This window comes from Cupressus sempervirens, chromosome 7 (assembly GCF_028749045.1).
Source record: "Cupressus sempervirens isolate cs-2001-9-10 chromosome 7, ASM2874904v1, whole genome shotgun sequence".
Lineage (NCBI taxonomy): Eukaryota > Viridiplantae > Streptophyta > Pinopsida > Cupressales > Cupressaceae > Cupressus > Cupressus sempervirens.
This window is the reverse complement of record NC_143124.1, coordinates 738,252,980-738,268,530: the sequence shown is the minus strand read 5'-3', so window position 1 is coordinate 738,268,530 and position 15,551 is coordinate 738,252,980. Positions and strand designations below refer to the sequence as shown.

The 15,551-nt window shown below is 34.2% G+C and overlaps 1 protein-coding gene and 1 pseudogene across 1 annotated transcript; both read right to left on the bottom strand.

Moving 5' to 3' along the window:
- Positions 1-604: 604 nt before the first annotated feature.
- On the bottom strand, positions 605-2,747 carry LOC149549364 (L-type lectin-domain containing receptor kinase SIT2-like; annotated as a pseudogene).
- Positions 2,748-7,175: 4,428 nt separating this feature from the next.
- On the bottom strand, positions 7,176-12,431 carry LOC149549363 (L-type lectin-domain containing receptor kinase SIT2-like). The gene is made up of 5 exons (XM_089794307.1): positions 12,426-12,431; positions 10,855-10,956; positions 9,444-9,580; positions 7,344-9,336; positions 7,176-7,229 (listed from the first exon to the last, which is right to left on the bottom strand). Exons 1-5 carry the CDS (start codon positions 12,429-12,431, stop codon positions 7,176-7,178), a joined length of 2,292 nt encoding a protein of 763 aa, XP_089650433.1.
- Positions 12,432-15,551: the final 3,120 nt, after the last annotated feature.

Below are 15,551 nucleotides of genomic sequence, written 5' to 3'. Positions count from 1 at the left end.
GAAGGGATAGACAAAGAGAAGGGGGAGAAATAAGAAGATTGGATGAGGGAGATTAATAGAGAGAATGATAAAAATATATGAGATGATAGATGGATAGTGGATAGACAAATAGACAAAGTATGTATATAGAGTAAATCAAAGAATAAATTGAGGAAATAAGATATAGATACATAAGAGAAAACAATAGAAATAGGTATGATAAAATAGAGATAGGTAGGCAAAAATGAGTGTCCATGTGTGTGAATAAGAAAGATATAAATATTAGAATAGAGAAATAAACATAAAAAGTTTAAATCTAAATATTGAAGAACATTATAAAAACATACACAACGATCAACTTAACCCTTCCAAAGCGCTAGTGCTCATAAAACCAACGAATTCAAAGCAAATGGCGTTGTTGAAAAGCAATCTATGTATTTTGTAGAAATACACGCATCCGAAAATATTCCATAATAACAATAGCAACAGGAAGCCACGAAAACATCGTTCTTATGCGGTGACAGCGCCAAAAACAGAGCTTGACTTGAAATAGGGAAGCATCTGTGATGCGACTGTAATATGGTGCAGACTTGCATAAACTGAGCACTGCCTGATTTCCCATAGCCTATCGTGCGTCCAAAGACTCCGAAATGGAAGCGTCACTGCTGTGAATATAATGTTGAACTGACTTGGTAGCACTGCGCGGTGAGCTCAACTCCAAATTAAAACGGCCATTAAAACCTGGAATCGGAGCTTCTTCTGCAAGTATTTGCACAACTTGTCTCATTCCAAGCCTGCCTTCAGCCTGACGATTAGAACATATCAGACCCAGTTTCAGCACCCTCTCCATCTCACCTTCAACATATTGTCCACCTAGACTCGGGGCTGCTGCATCCATCAGACTGCTTTTCGCATGAAGATCTCTCACCCAATCCACCATGACCGTCTGACCAGGTTGGAGAGAGGGATCGAAGGGCCTCCTTCCGCATGCAACTTCCAACATAAAAATACCATAACTGAACACATCTGTGGCTGGGCTCGCCTTTCCTGTGTGCACAAGTTCAGGTGCGATGTACCCCAGTGTTCCAACCACACGAGTAGTCTGCGAGTTCTCGTTGTGCTCGTACAGACGGGCGAGACCAAAATCCCCTAGCTTCCCATTCAGCTCTGAGTCTAACAGAACATTGCTGGACTTGATGTCTCTGTGCACTACGCATTTCTCCCACTCTTCATGAAGATGCAACAAACCTGCAGCGACATCTCTGATGATACTGTGCCTCCGATCCCAGTCGAGGATATTCTTTGGGTTTCCGAATATCATCTTGTCCAGACTTCCATTTGGCATGTAGTCATATACTATGAACAGCTCCTTTTTCCGCCTGGAGAAGCCTTTGATCTGCACAAGATTTCGATGTTGAAGCCGACCAAGACTGGAGATCTCTGCAATGAATTCCTTCATCCCATCATCAGTTTGTCTACGAATACATTTCACTGCTACTTGGATGCCGCTTGAGGGAAGGACTCCTCTGTATACCCTACCGAAGCCCCCGGATCCCAAAATTTCTTCCTCTCTGAAGCCCTTGGTTGCAGTAAAGAGGTCTTTGTAGTTGAACCTGTGAGGCCAATACTCCACCTCACACTCTTCGATCATATCTCTGTACCGGTTTATCTTCGACTGCACAAGGCATCCTGCCACCACCAGGAGAATGACGAGGACGCAAAGAGTGATAATAGGAGACGTCAATTTGGAGTTGGAGCTCTTGGACTTCCTGTGTGAGGAGGATGGGAAACTAGATGTATTCAGGGACGGGGAAATTCCATTTGTAGTAAAACTCCATGACAGGATGTAATCCTCTTCATTTTTGCTTTCCGTAGCTGCTGAGAAACCAACATACATATCTTCTTCTAGAATGCTGGACAGGGACATATTTTTCATATATAATAGTAGTTTTTGTGGGCGATCAAGACCAGCCTCCGTAATGGTGACTTTGAGCTCCTTGTGAAGACTGTCATAGTCAATCCAAACTTGAATGTTTCGTCCACTTTTGAGATCCAAATCCGTGAATCGGGTGCTGTTAATCCAGTATGAGGTCCACGCCGACGTGATTGTCGTCGATGTTCTTTTATGCGTCGAACTCGACTACAAATAGATGATTTGAGGCCTCACCCAGAACTGATAGATTGCTAATCAAGGCAAGGTTCACACTTGGAAAGAGAGATCTGTTGGGTGTTATCATAAACGCCAGTCCAAACCCAGATTGTGAAGCAGGAGAAGGAACAATGCTAAACACAAAATTTGTGCTGAAGGAGAAAGTAGAATTCCGATATTTCATACACACGGGATGTGGATAGACAGCACGGCCCAACATAAATATGAATCGACCATTGAGGGAGATGGCATTGGACTGCATTGAAGCATCCCCATACAATTCGAAGGTGGAGGCATTGAGTTGGTTGAACATAAAATTTGTATGGGCTTGGAAAACAAGCAAGGTGAGGAAGAGGAAACGTAGAAGAACCACGTTCAAGCCTTCCACTCTCGAGCTCCAGCTCAACTTTGATAACCTGCTGGAACATAGTGACCAACAACATATCAAAATCCAAATAAAAGGTTCAAAGAGAATGGCCAACAGGTTGAAATAATATAATTCTTCCCGAAGGAGAAGAATTGAAATAGAAATACACCTCATAATGGGAAAATAAATTTGAGTATATAAAGCTTACAAAATGGTGCAGATTTACCTTTTATTGTATCGCAAACTTTCCATTGATTCTGGGTGTTGTCCCTTCTCACGCCTTACCTCTCGGGGTTTTTCTCAATACAAACACGGTGCACAACTAAAGCAAAACCGAAAGATTCATATATTGTGGCGGATTCCACGCGTTCCAATGCAGACCTGAGCCCGAGTACCCGTACACTTCAATTAATAGTAAGAAGGGTTTTGACGGAGCAAGCTTTTGACATAAAGTTGGGTATCTAAGAACGTAATGAAGTCGTGCAACAATGACAACAGAATTGTTCAAAACATTTTAAATATTAATAAGAGTTACAAAGATTAACTTTTTAATATCATTTGTAGGGGTAATATTAAAGCAATAGATAGAAAGGAAAATATAATAATAGTAATAATCAAATGTGAGAACCATTTTGTATACTTTCAAAAGAATAATAAATAATTCAAACAAAAAGTATTATAGACAATGAAGGTAACGATAAGCATCTTTAGGTTTTAGTTGATTTTATAGAGTACATAGATATGTATTTTAATAAAATGATGTTTTATGAAATATGTTACTTAAAGGGATTTTTCCATACATATCTTGTGTAATCTTTATATTTATGCATGCATGATTCTCATCTTATTTATTTATATTTTATTTATTTATATAATGGTTAATTGTAATATTGTAAATTCTAACAAGAAAAACATAGGTGCTTTTGATATACCCTTATCTGTGGAAATTGCTCCTAGCTTGGTGTAGGATTGATGATGAAATGACTAAATTGTTTTCCCCACACTGTTATTGAAGAAAACCTATTAGATGTTGGACATTTTACCTACTCATCATCTAATCCTTATCAATAGTATTGTTTTCTTTTAACCATTGGAAATTGGTCGATCTCTAGAGTATAGTGGTATTGTGGTTTGATTTTTTGACTTTTCCTAAAATTGAGGATTCCTCATTAGATTTTTGAAATGGGATACTTAAACCATTCATGAGCTTCAAATTTTGAGTTCTTTATTTAAGAAGATAGAATAACTTTGCATCAATGGAAAGCTTTACTTTTTTTAACAATCAATCCCCTCTAGTTGATCCTATTTGCAGTCCCCACTTTTTTAATATTTTAACATACAATCCCTAGAGGTGAAAACTATAGGATTACGTAGAACATAAATCTTTATTTGAATTAGATCATTTAAAACAGAAGCCTAAAAATATAAATATCCCTAGAGTTCCCAATTTTATTTTAAATGTTGAGCCATATAGATTCCAAGGGTGGATTTGAAAGAGTTAACCATATTTACTCGAGATGATATAGTTTTTGAAAGTATTGGTAATGCAATTTCCAAGGGAGGATGAGAAAAATATTGCCATGTCAATAGTGTTAGGATTGAGGAACATTGGGGCATGACTTAGCATTCTAAACTTGTTAACCTTATTAAACATATTGTACAACCATAACCAAACTACAATTGAAACTAATTAGCAAAACCATAAACAATGTACCCACAACATTATGACCCATAATGTTTTTGCAGAAGCCATGTTAGGGGGAAAGCCACAGTAGGGATGGAATTCAAAAATGATCACTCTATTGAAGTAATAACCTTGTTAAGGTTTGAGTACAAGAGGGGAGTGCAGTTAGATTCAGGCACACTTCCTAGAACTCACTACTTAGGTTACAAAATATGAATTTTTCTTGCAATTAAAAATGATTGGACTACAATCCAAAATAGTAAAATGAAAAACAACATCAACTATGCATATACACTTTCATGTAGGTAGATTATAAAATCATCAATCTAACATTTGTAATCAAGTTACTCACACACAAATCATGTCAACACACCATCTTTGCACTTTTCTCTTTTTTCAAATATCAAATCAACTCAAAAACTCAATCTTATATACCAGATCTTATAAGAATAATAACTCAGTTGGTTGGCCTTAAGAATATAAACAATCACATATGTTGACTAAATTAGTAACTAGATCTTCAAGTTAACTTTCACTAAATATATAGATATTATTAATGATGTTGGCTCTACCAATTATAATCTCAAATTTATTCATCATCAAGCTATTAGGATCCTTGATTTATCTAATAACTATTTGAGATTATTATATTCATACTTAACCAACACTCTAAAAATCATAACTCGCTCAAATGATAATATAAATGAGTGCAAGCATATGATAACATAGTATATACCCTAGATCTAGAGCCATATCCTTGTTGTTTGACTTAAAATCAAACTTTTATGTACATATTGATTCATATATTATAACTTGTAGGCTCTGCTTATTCTACCATAGTTAGCTAATTTATCAATCCCACCTTTGATATAGCCAAAATATATGGCAAGTGATTAATAGAATCATGTATGGTTTCCATCAATGAAAACCTACAAGATATGATATGAATGTCTCTTTCCAATAAATAGTAGGGTTTTCTCAAGAAATTCTCCTTAAATTCAACTATATTAAACACTATAATAATTGTACAAGAGGAAATTACTTGATGATAAAGGGTTCCAAACCATTTATAGTGAAGCCTTTTTTAGAGATATGAGAGAGGTAGATTATCACCCCAAATAGAAATGGCGATGGCATTGAAGTAAAGATATGTATATTTATCATAGTGAGGCGCCTCACCCAAATTGATGGATGGTCGAAGGCTCAAGACCTTATCCAACTTATTTTGTTTACATGTTGAGATTAATCTCGTAGAGATTCATGATTAAGCTTTGAGAATCAAGAACAAATTATTATTTGTTGGTCTCTGCCTTATTCCCTTCAAGAAATGTCTTTGTTCCAAAAGTGGTCATTCAATTTCTTTCCTTTCCATGCTTGCACCTAATTATAAGATTTATAAGGAAAAAAATATTTTATGGCACTGCCAATTAATTGTTGCTAGTAAGTCTATCTTAGTACAACTATTATGTGTCACACATGGATAAGTAGGGGATCTAAATTTCAAATAAATATTATTGAATAAACAACCTTATCAAGATTAGTGGATTTAGTCTATTTTAGCACTGATCATACATTCTCATATGAACTGGGACATTTTTCCAAAAAGAGTGGTATAAATATAACATTGACAAAAGATATTAGTGTCTTGATGAGTGGAAATTAATTAGTGGAAAATCTAGGTAACAAAGTAAAACTCCATTAAAGTGGACTAAGTGGATTGTAGATTTGTCTTGTCAATTGGTTTGATTTTATATTGAATATAATACATTTTAATATAACGATGTAGTAGTAAAATTTCATCACAATAAAAAAGGTTTCTTCTATCTCTTTTTCTTTCTATCTTTACGTATATGCATATGGATATGGATGTGTATATGTACATGCATATGCATATGAACATGCACATGGATGTATCTATATATGTATATGAATGTGTGTGTGTGTGTGCGCGCGCGCGCGAGGGGGTGGGGGTGCGTGGGGTTGTGTATACATATATATATACTACATACATACATACATACATACACCTTTCTTATTGCAAAAATAACATAAGTCTTCTCTTAATGGAGCCTAAAAATATTTCACCTTTAGAGGATTTATTTTAACCTTGTTAAAATCCCTATCAGTGAAATAAATAGAAAATATAAAACTATCACGTCTTTATTAAGACTTTTGTTGCACCAAAAACTATTGCATAACTTTACTATCAATTGATCTTGTGTACTACACAAATATATGTAAAACATGACCCATTTTTCCATTAATGTATCCCAGCTCTTTACAGTGCCCATTATACTCTAAGATATAATTACTAATTTTAATTGATTAATTAAAAACTAGATAATTATTAAAGATTTAAAGTTTATTCACTTATTAACTCAAAGAAATTTAAAAGAGAAAAATATAAAAATATATTAACTCGTGTGGTGGCAAGGTTTGCTCATGCCTCGACATTAAGAGGGTAGGATTATGTATGCCTCTTTTGTTGAGTAATTAGTAGTCGCTACATGTAGACCCCTAACTAATGTAAAACATTTACTTTGTTTTTAGAATCCCAAATATATGGGGCTTTGGATATTCCCAATTAACATACTCCCTCCAACATATTTGTATTGCATGCCTCGATCATAGTGTCGTCGGCATAGAAATTGCAGGCTCGTTGAATTAGTTCGACAAAATTATTAGTTGGGCTCGCAAGGCGAGCAATGTGAAAAGGACGAGCAAGATTTCAAGAACGACAATAATAATTAGGATTCTTGATCAACATGAAAAGTCTTTTCAGGATTCTACAGTCCTGAGCTACATCGGTAATGCTTTTCAGTGCTCACATGCAGCAGAGACACAAGTCGGCAAGATTATGTTGTGCTAATGGGAAGCGGGCTACATTAGGTCGATTACGACAACGATTTGAGTTTGACATGTGGCGAGGAGGAGATTTTAATAGATGCATCAAAAGTCGACTGAACTAGACGATTTTCACTAGCTAAATTAAAAATTCATCGTTTCGACAGTAACAACTCTTTAAAGCTATACTGAACAAATACTTGGTCCTGTAAAGTCTTTCAGAGACGGATATTTAGAAAATCACATGAAGGGTTTTAAGATTCTATAATTATCAAAATATATGATTGGATAGCCACAGGTGACTACAACAAAATTGTTACAGTAGCACCGAAAAAAGCCACACACAGATCGATCTTATACAGTGAAATCACCAGAAATTGAAATAGAAGCGTCTGTGCCGCCACTGGAATATGGAAGCCTTTTTCGTAAATTTGGACCCGCATCCAAATAAAATGGAGGATCAAAATCTGGTAAAGGAGCCTGCCTTCTGGCTGAGGATTGGAACAGATCAAACCTAGTTTCAGCACTCTCTCCATCTCACTTCCCACATATTCCATACCAAGATTTGGGTCGGCCGCATCCATCAGACTTCCTGTGCCATGCAACTTTCTCACCCAGTCAACCAGAAGAATCTCATCAGATTGAAGAGAGGAATCGACGGGTCTCCTTCCGCATGCGACCTCCAACATAAAAACACCAAAACTGAACACATCCGTGGCGGTACTCGCCTTTCCTGTCTCTACAAACTCCGGTGAAATGTACCCCACTGTTCCAACCACAAGAGTGGTGTGTGAGCTTTCGTTACTCTCGTACAGACGGGCTAGCCCGAAATCCCCTAGCTTCCCATTCAGCTCCGAATCCAGTAAAACATTGCTGGACTTTATGTCCCTGTGCACTACGCATTGCTCCCACTCTTCGTGAAGATACAACAAACCTGAAGCCACGTCTTTTAGGATTCTGTACCTCTTTCCCCAATCAAGAATCTTCTTTGGGTTTCCAAATATGATCTTGTCCAGGCTCCTGTTTGGCATGTAGTCATTAACTATGAATAGCCGCATCTCCCACCTGCAGAAGCCTCTCAACTGCACAAGATTTCGATGTTGAAGGCGACCGAGACTCGAGATTTCAGCAATGAATTCCTTCACCCCATCATTTGTTTCTCTAAGAATACATTTCACTGCCACTTGGAGACCGCTTGTGGGAAGTACTCCTCTGTATACCCTACTGAAGCCTCCCGATCCCAAAAGTCGTTCTTCTCGGAAGCCCTTTGTTGCAGTATGCAGGTCTTTGTACTTAAATCTGTGAGGCCAATACTCCATCTCCCATTCTTCGATAGTTTCTCTGTACTGGTTTCTCTTCTGCAACATCCCAAGTGATGCTGCCACCGCCACCAGAACAAGGACAACACAACCTGTGGCGCTGATGCCAGCCATCAGTCTGGAGTTGGAGCTCTTGGGTTTTCTGTGTACAAAGGATGGAAGGTTAGATGTATTCAGGGGCGGGGCGATTCCGTTTGTAGCAAAGCTCCAGGCGAGGATGTAATTCTCTTCATACATGGTTCCTCTACCTGCTGAGAAGCCAACGTACATTTCTTCTTCTACAATGTTGGAAAGGGATAAATCTTTTATATATAACAGTGCTTGCTTTGAGCTATCAAGACAAACTTCCGCAACGATTACTTTGAGCTCGTTCTGAAGATTGTCATAATTAACCCAAGCTTGGATATTCTGTCCGCTTTTGAGATCCAATTCTAGGATTTGGATGTTGTAAATCCAGTAGCCGCCAGCTTCCGAGGTCTTTGATGTGTCGAAGTGGACTGCAAACAGATGATTAGACGGGTCTCCTAATCCCTCTGGAGATCTGTTGGGCGTCATAATAAACGTCAGCCCGAACCCGCTGACCGATTCTGAAGGAACAACGGCAAGCACAAAAGTTGTCGAGAAAGAGAAAGTAGAATTGAGAGGGGCAGGATCTTTCATGCGCACGGGGTGTGGATAGAAAGCTCGGCCCATACTATTATGTGATGCTTGATTAAGGGAGATGGCATTGGAGCGCACTGAAGCATTGCCAAGAAGTTGGAGTGTCGACACATTGAATTCGTTGAAGGTAAAACTTGTTTGGGCTTGGACAATGAGCGAAGTGGGAAGGAGATAAAGTAGAAGAAGCACGCTCAAGCTGCCTTTCATTTGCGAGCTCCAGCTCGACTTCATGAATATTTTGTTCCAACTGGAAACGTAATGAGCAACATAGATCAAAATCCAAAAGAAAACTGCAAATGCAGACGGCCAACAGGTTGCAATAGTTATTCCTGGACTGGGAATACACCAATGAATAGAAAGAATTAAAAATAACTAAATCCGGCTTACAAAATGTTACAGATACACCTTTTTGTGCATTGGGAGATTTTCGTTCTTTTTTGCGTCTTCCCTTTTAACGCCTCTAACATAAAACAAGAAAGCTCTCTGGTATTTTGAATCCCGAAAGTTCTCCGCTTATTCAAATTTAAACGCGGTGCAGAAAGGGATACCAAAGTAAAGCAAAAGAGAAGTCGAAAGAACTGTATATTCGGAAGTTTCAACGGGTTCAAATATAATTTAGAATAATAATAACTTCATTTTATCATAATTCTTATTATAATTTTTATAATTTGGAAAATATTATAGTATTGCAAAAATCAAGATAAACTGTCCTTAATTACATGAGCTTCATTGGCTATGCCCAAACAGAAAACTAACACTTAGTATTTTTGTCTATATCTACTTTATATAAGTGACATTTTTGTTTTTATTTTCTTTGTTCGGGTGGGTCCCTCACACCATTTCAAATGCTTCCCATTGAATGAAGGAGAGAGGAGGAACAACAAAACATGAAATATATCGGAGACCGGCCTCGACCTAATCTAAAATGAAAACTAGACCTAATGTCACTAATAATTATATATATAATCTAATATACAAACTAGGCCTAATATCACTAATAAGTAAGAAGTTGAATTTCAATAGAATACAAACAATGTCAAATCTTATATAATCAATTAATTAAATCTCAAACTATTATCTGTATGTTCTTAACTTGTTCTTTATCATTAAAAGTAGCAAGAGGGTGTTGGCCCCTAGAACAGTAAGTAACACATTAATAAAACAACACATTAATATTTTAAACACAAACAACAACAACCCATAGTTTGCCTCTATCAAAAACCAAAACCTAATATTCAAACAAAAATTACTAATTATTTACATCAACAACATTTGTAATAACAATCTAGACAAAGAATTTCTATAATTTTCATTTATTTAAATATAGAAATAAATTTATAATATTTACGCCGAGAGGCGTTCTATACAATGGCAGCACAAATGCCCAGCACGGGAATATGCCAAGATTCCTGTCAACAAAAAAGAATTAGGAGCAGTTACAAACTTCCAAATTAAATATTAAAAAAGAATTCCCCAAATAATAGCTGGCCGAAATAATAGGGAGCCAAATGGAGGCCGAAATAATAGATGGCCAACATAAAAGACAATAAAAAATATTTCCGAAATAATAACTGGCAAAGAAGATGCCAAATGAAACCCGAAATAATAGGGTCCGAAATAATAGGCTCCTATAAATTTTAATAAATTACATATATTCTTTTTTAAAATATGAAATAAAAATACAAAATTAATTTTTTTTAAAGTGAAAATTTTTTTTTTTTTAAATTAAAAATTTAAAAAAAAGTTTTAAAAAAAAGTTTTAAAAAAAATTTAAATTAAAAAATTAAAAAATTTAAATTAAAATTAAAATTAAAAAAGAAATTTTAAAAAACGAAAAAACAAAAAAAAAAACGTTATGTGAACGTGGTCGCAGCGTGCGGCAGTAACAGCCGCTGCTGTCAGCGATAGTTACTGTCGGCACTGACACACATGTTAGTGCCGACTGTAACTGCCACTGACAGCAGCGACAGTTACTGTCGCACGCTGTGTAAGTATGGGGTGGCGGGGGTGGTGGCCCGTCACCTCATTTAAATTTTTAAATTTTTTTTTTTGAAATGAAATGCATGCGAATCTAATTATTAAAACATTTTTTAATTTAAAAAATTATTATCAACGACGATGTGTAGCAACGTGTACACATTTCATATGTGTATTTTTAAAAAATTTAATTTTTTAATGTTAATTTGAATTTCGAATTTGAGTGGAGTAGTGGAAATTGAAGAGTTTCTTAATGGAAGATGAAGAGTTTTTTCCGTGCGAGATGAAGAGTTCTCTGTCTCATTATAAAACACTCATCTCCTCTCATTTTTCTCGTCATTTGTAAAAAAATACATTTGCAGAAGACAAGTTTTCAGTAAAGCTTCATTGTTTTTGTTGAGAGAAGAAAAGAGGGAGATAAATCATTTGGAAAAGCATTCTACATTTGAAGATCACCAAGTAGATCAAAAAGCTAAGTAAGTTTTTTATTTATTTTTTGTTTATATTAAGTTTTATTTCGCATTTTGATTTAATGTTAATTTGACTTTCGAATTTGAGTGGAGTAGTGGAAATTGAAAGGTTTTTTTAGTGGAAATTGAAGAGTTTCTTAATGGGAGATGAAGAGTTTTTTCCGTGGGAGATGAAGAGTTCTCTATCTCATTATAAAACACTCATCTCCTCTCATTTTTCTCGTCATTTGTAAAAGAATACATTTGCAGAAGACAAGTTTTCAGTAAAGCTTCATTTTTTTTGTTGAGAGAAGAAAAGAGGGAGATAAATCATTTGGAAAAGCATTCTACATTTGAAGATCACCAAGTAGATCAAAAAGCTAAGTAAGTTTTTTATTTATTTTTTGTTTATATTAAGTTTTATTTCGCATTTTGATTATTATCCGCATTAAGAATTGTAGTTACACTATTTACATTTAGTTGTAAGTTATTTTTTAAATTAGATTTCTTAGCTTTTACATCGTTGTATTCAAATTTACATTTGCATGTTTCATGCATAATTTATATATAGTTGCATGTTATATATTTAGATATGATTTGTGTAGATTATTGTTTTTTCATATTTTTCAATGTTTTTTATAGATTAATGTTGTATTTTGTTTTCTATAATATTTCATATGGATGGCAATGCCGCCATATCAATATTTTTTAAAAATAGTGATTTATAAATTTAATGATTACTATTTTCATTTACAAAAGTAGTTTGATTTATAATATTTTTTTAATTAAGAATAATATATTGATTTATATTAATATTCTGAGTTAGATTACTATTTCGATCAAAATAATTTTGTAATCAACATTTAGATTATAATTAATTCTTAGCTGTGTTTTCTGGGTAGATTGTGTTAATTGTTACATATTATAATTAATATATTTACATTGTTGATTATAATTAACTGTTACATATTAATATTTGAAAAATGGATGGCAATGCCGCCATATTTCCAATATTTAATAAAAGTACCCATTTATTTAATTTTAAATATGAAAAATCAAATTTAGACTTTTAATTTTGTTATTTGAAAATTAGAGTAACCATATGTTTATTTTAATTAATGATTATTTTTATATGCAATTTTAAAATAATAATTATTAACTTTTAAGCATCAATCTTTTAAAAGTGGAAGGCAATGGCCATTTTTTAAAATATTATAATACTAAGCAATTTATTATAATATTAATTATATTTGAAAAAATATTTGTAATGTTTTCATTAAGATTAGTATATTGATTTAGAGTACTTGAATTAGATTACTATTTCAATTATAATAATTTTGTAATTTACATTTAGATTAAATTTAATCTTTGTATATTAATATTTGAAAACTGGATGGCAATGCCGCCATTTTTCAAATATTTTATTAAAGTGCCAATTTATTCATTTTTAAATTAAAAAATCAAATTTACACTTTTAATTTAGCTGATTGAAAATTACAGTAGCCATATATTTATTTTAAGCTATGCTTATTTTTTATATGCAATTTTAAAAGAATAAATAGTAAGTTTTACCCATCAATCTTTGAAAAGTGGAAGGCAATGCCGTCATTCTTTAAATATTATAATACTATTTTAGCTGATTGAAAAGTACAGTAGCCATATATTTATTTTAAGCTATGCTTTTTTTTATATGCAATTTTAAAAGAATAAATAGTAAGTTTTACCCATCAATCTTTGAAAAGTGGAAGGCAATGCCGCCATTCTTTAAATATTATAATACTAAGCAATCTATTATAATGTTACATATATCTAAAAATATTTGTAATGTTTCAAAAGTGGATGATAATGTCGCCATATATTTTCATTAAAATATCAATTTATTTGTTTGTAAATAAGAAAAAATAAATTTATACTTTCAATTTTGTTATTTGAAAATTAGAGTAACCATATATTCATTTAATTTATGCTTATTATTTATGTGCAATTTGAAAAGTATCAAAATTCATTCAATCTTTGAAAAGTGAAAGGCAATGCCGCCATTTTTTATATATTATAATAGTAAGCAATTTATTATACTGTTAATTGTAATTAAAATTATATGTAATTTTCATGTTTCTATATTTCTTTAAAAAAATGTATTTTCATAATTTTTTTAATGTATTCTCTTATTTATTGTTCATACTTTCTTCATTTATTCTTAATTAATATATTTTTTAGCAATCTTTTATATGGTTTGTATGGAAAATTATTTAGTGTCATGAAAAATATAGCTTAATTCACTAATATTTGTTTTGTACTAGCTATGGTGAGACCTAGGTTAAATTTTGAATCAGAGGAGGCAAGAAGAGAATACCAAAGGCAATATCAAAGAGAATATCGTAGAGAATACCGTAGACGTCAACAACAACAACAACAACAAATAGAAAATGAAACAGAACATCAAAGAATAACATTTAATCAAGGAAATGGGCAAAGTTGTGGTAGAAGAAGGTCTGAAGTGTCAGTTGCACAACTAGAAAATGATGAAAGAGAGACCAGAAATGTACAGAGAAATAATCGTCAACATACTTCTCAGAGGGTCCTTCCAGATACACAAAGGTGCCGAGTCCAACATGTTGAAGTGCAAGCAAGTGACATACATGAACATCCTATACATGCAAATAATCAACTAAATGTTCAGTATGAAGGGTCTCCATCTATAGAACGTGTCCCAGAAACACCACAACATGAAAGTCAAATCCATGTGAATGATGAATTAGAAGGTGATATAGAAAAAATTCCCAATCCAAATGGTATGCTTCAATCTGAATTTAGAAGATTCCAAATGCAGTTTAGAATCAGATAGATAGTTTGAAAATACCAAAGATGTGTTATGTTTGTCAGGAGTCATATGCAGGAATGAAAGTATATCGCACCAGTGAGGGTCCAATATGTAATAGGTGTCGTCAAGAGATAGGAATTCATAGGTTTTCATCTTCAAATAATATGGATCCAGGATGTCAACCACCAGAGCTTGCAAATTTAACTCAAGTTGAAGAAATGCTCATTGCACGTGCAAACCCTATATTGCAAGTTACACATGCAATTGGAGGTCAGTATAAGTATAAAGGACATACCATTAGTTTTCCTCAGCATGTTGAACAATTATCAAAAGTCTTGCCACACACAATTGATCATTTACCAATCATCATTGTTCGAAGAAGGGATCAACGTGGTACAGGATATAACTTTACTGTGAATAGGGATCGTGTTTATAGAGTATTGAAATACAAAGTTGAAAATGATAAATTTTATGCAGATGTCAGGATAGATGAAAGTGCTCTTAATGACTTGCCTTCAAATAGGGATGAGAATATTTTTCATACATTAAAGACAGTGCACATGGAGTTTGATTCTGATGCAAATGAAGTTGTATTCCTAGGTCCTCTCATGGAGACAGATGAAGGTAATATAATTGAGCACACAAACTCTATGGCTTCAAGGCCACCTAATGCTCAAAGGGAAATGGAATTAATTCATGCTTGGGTTAATAATCCTGATGCAATTCCATCTGCTTTAATTGAGTGGCCATCTATGGGTGCATCACCTATCAATGAGTATGTCACATCTGGGTTGTTGGATATGGCTTTCCCAACATTGTTTCCAGATGGAAGTTGTGATTGGTTAGAGCCTAGAATGAAGTGGGTATACTTGCATGAATTTGTAAAGCATTTGATCAAATATAGGGATCATCGCTTTGGAAAACATCCAAGGTTTAGGTATTTTGTGCAAAACATGGTAATGAGACATCGCGCACAAAGTTCAGCATCTGTTTTTGCAAAAAGGAGCTTTCAGGAAATGCCAATAACTATTCATGAATTGCGTGAACATATGGAAAATATGCCTCGCAATAATCTTGCAGATAGGCTGATGCGATTTGGAACAAGTCTAAGAGGAACAAGATCATATTGGGCAAAATGTAAAGCAGAATTAACTGACTTGCTTGACCAGCTTGGCACACCTACAATTTTCTTCACATTAAGTGCAGCGGATATGCAATGGCCTGATTTACATGCACTAATGCCTGGTACAACACCTACTAATCCACGAGAGGCTCAAAGATGGAGAAGGCAGAATATCATCG

Bases quoted from the DNA above. Each gene is read 5' to 3' on its own strand.
- LOC149549363 (XM_089794307.1), bottom strand. The intron at 9,581-10,854 runs GTTTTTTTTTTT...CCGAATATACAG, and splicing joins TGCGACCACGTTCACATAAC to TTCTTTCGACTTCTCTTTTG. The intron at 9,337-9,443 runs GCAAAAAAGAAC...GTGTATTCCCAG, and splicing joins GAGGCGTTAAAAGGGAAGAC to TCCAGGAATAACTATTGCAA.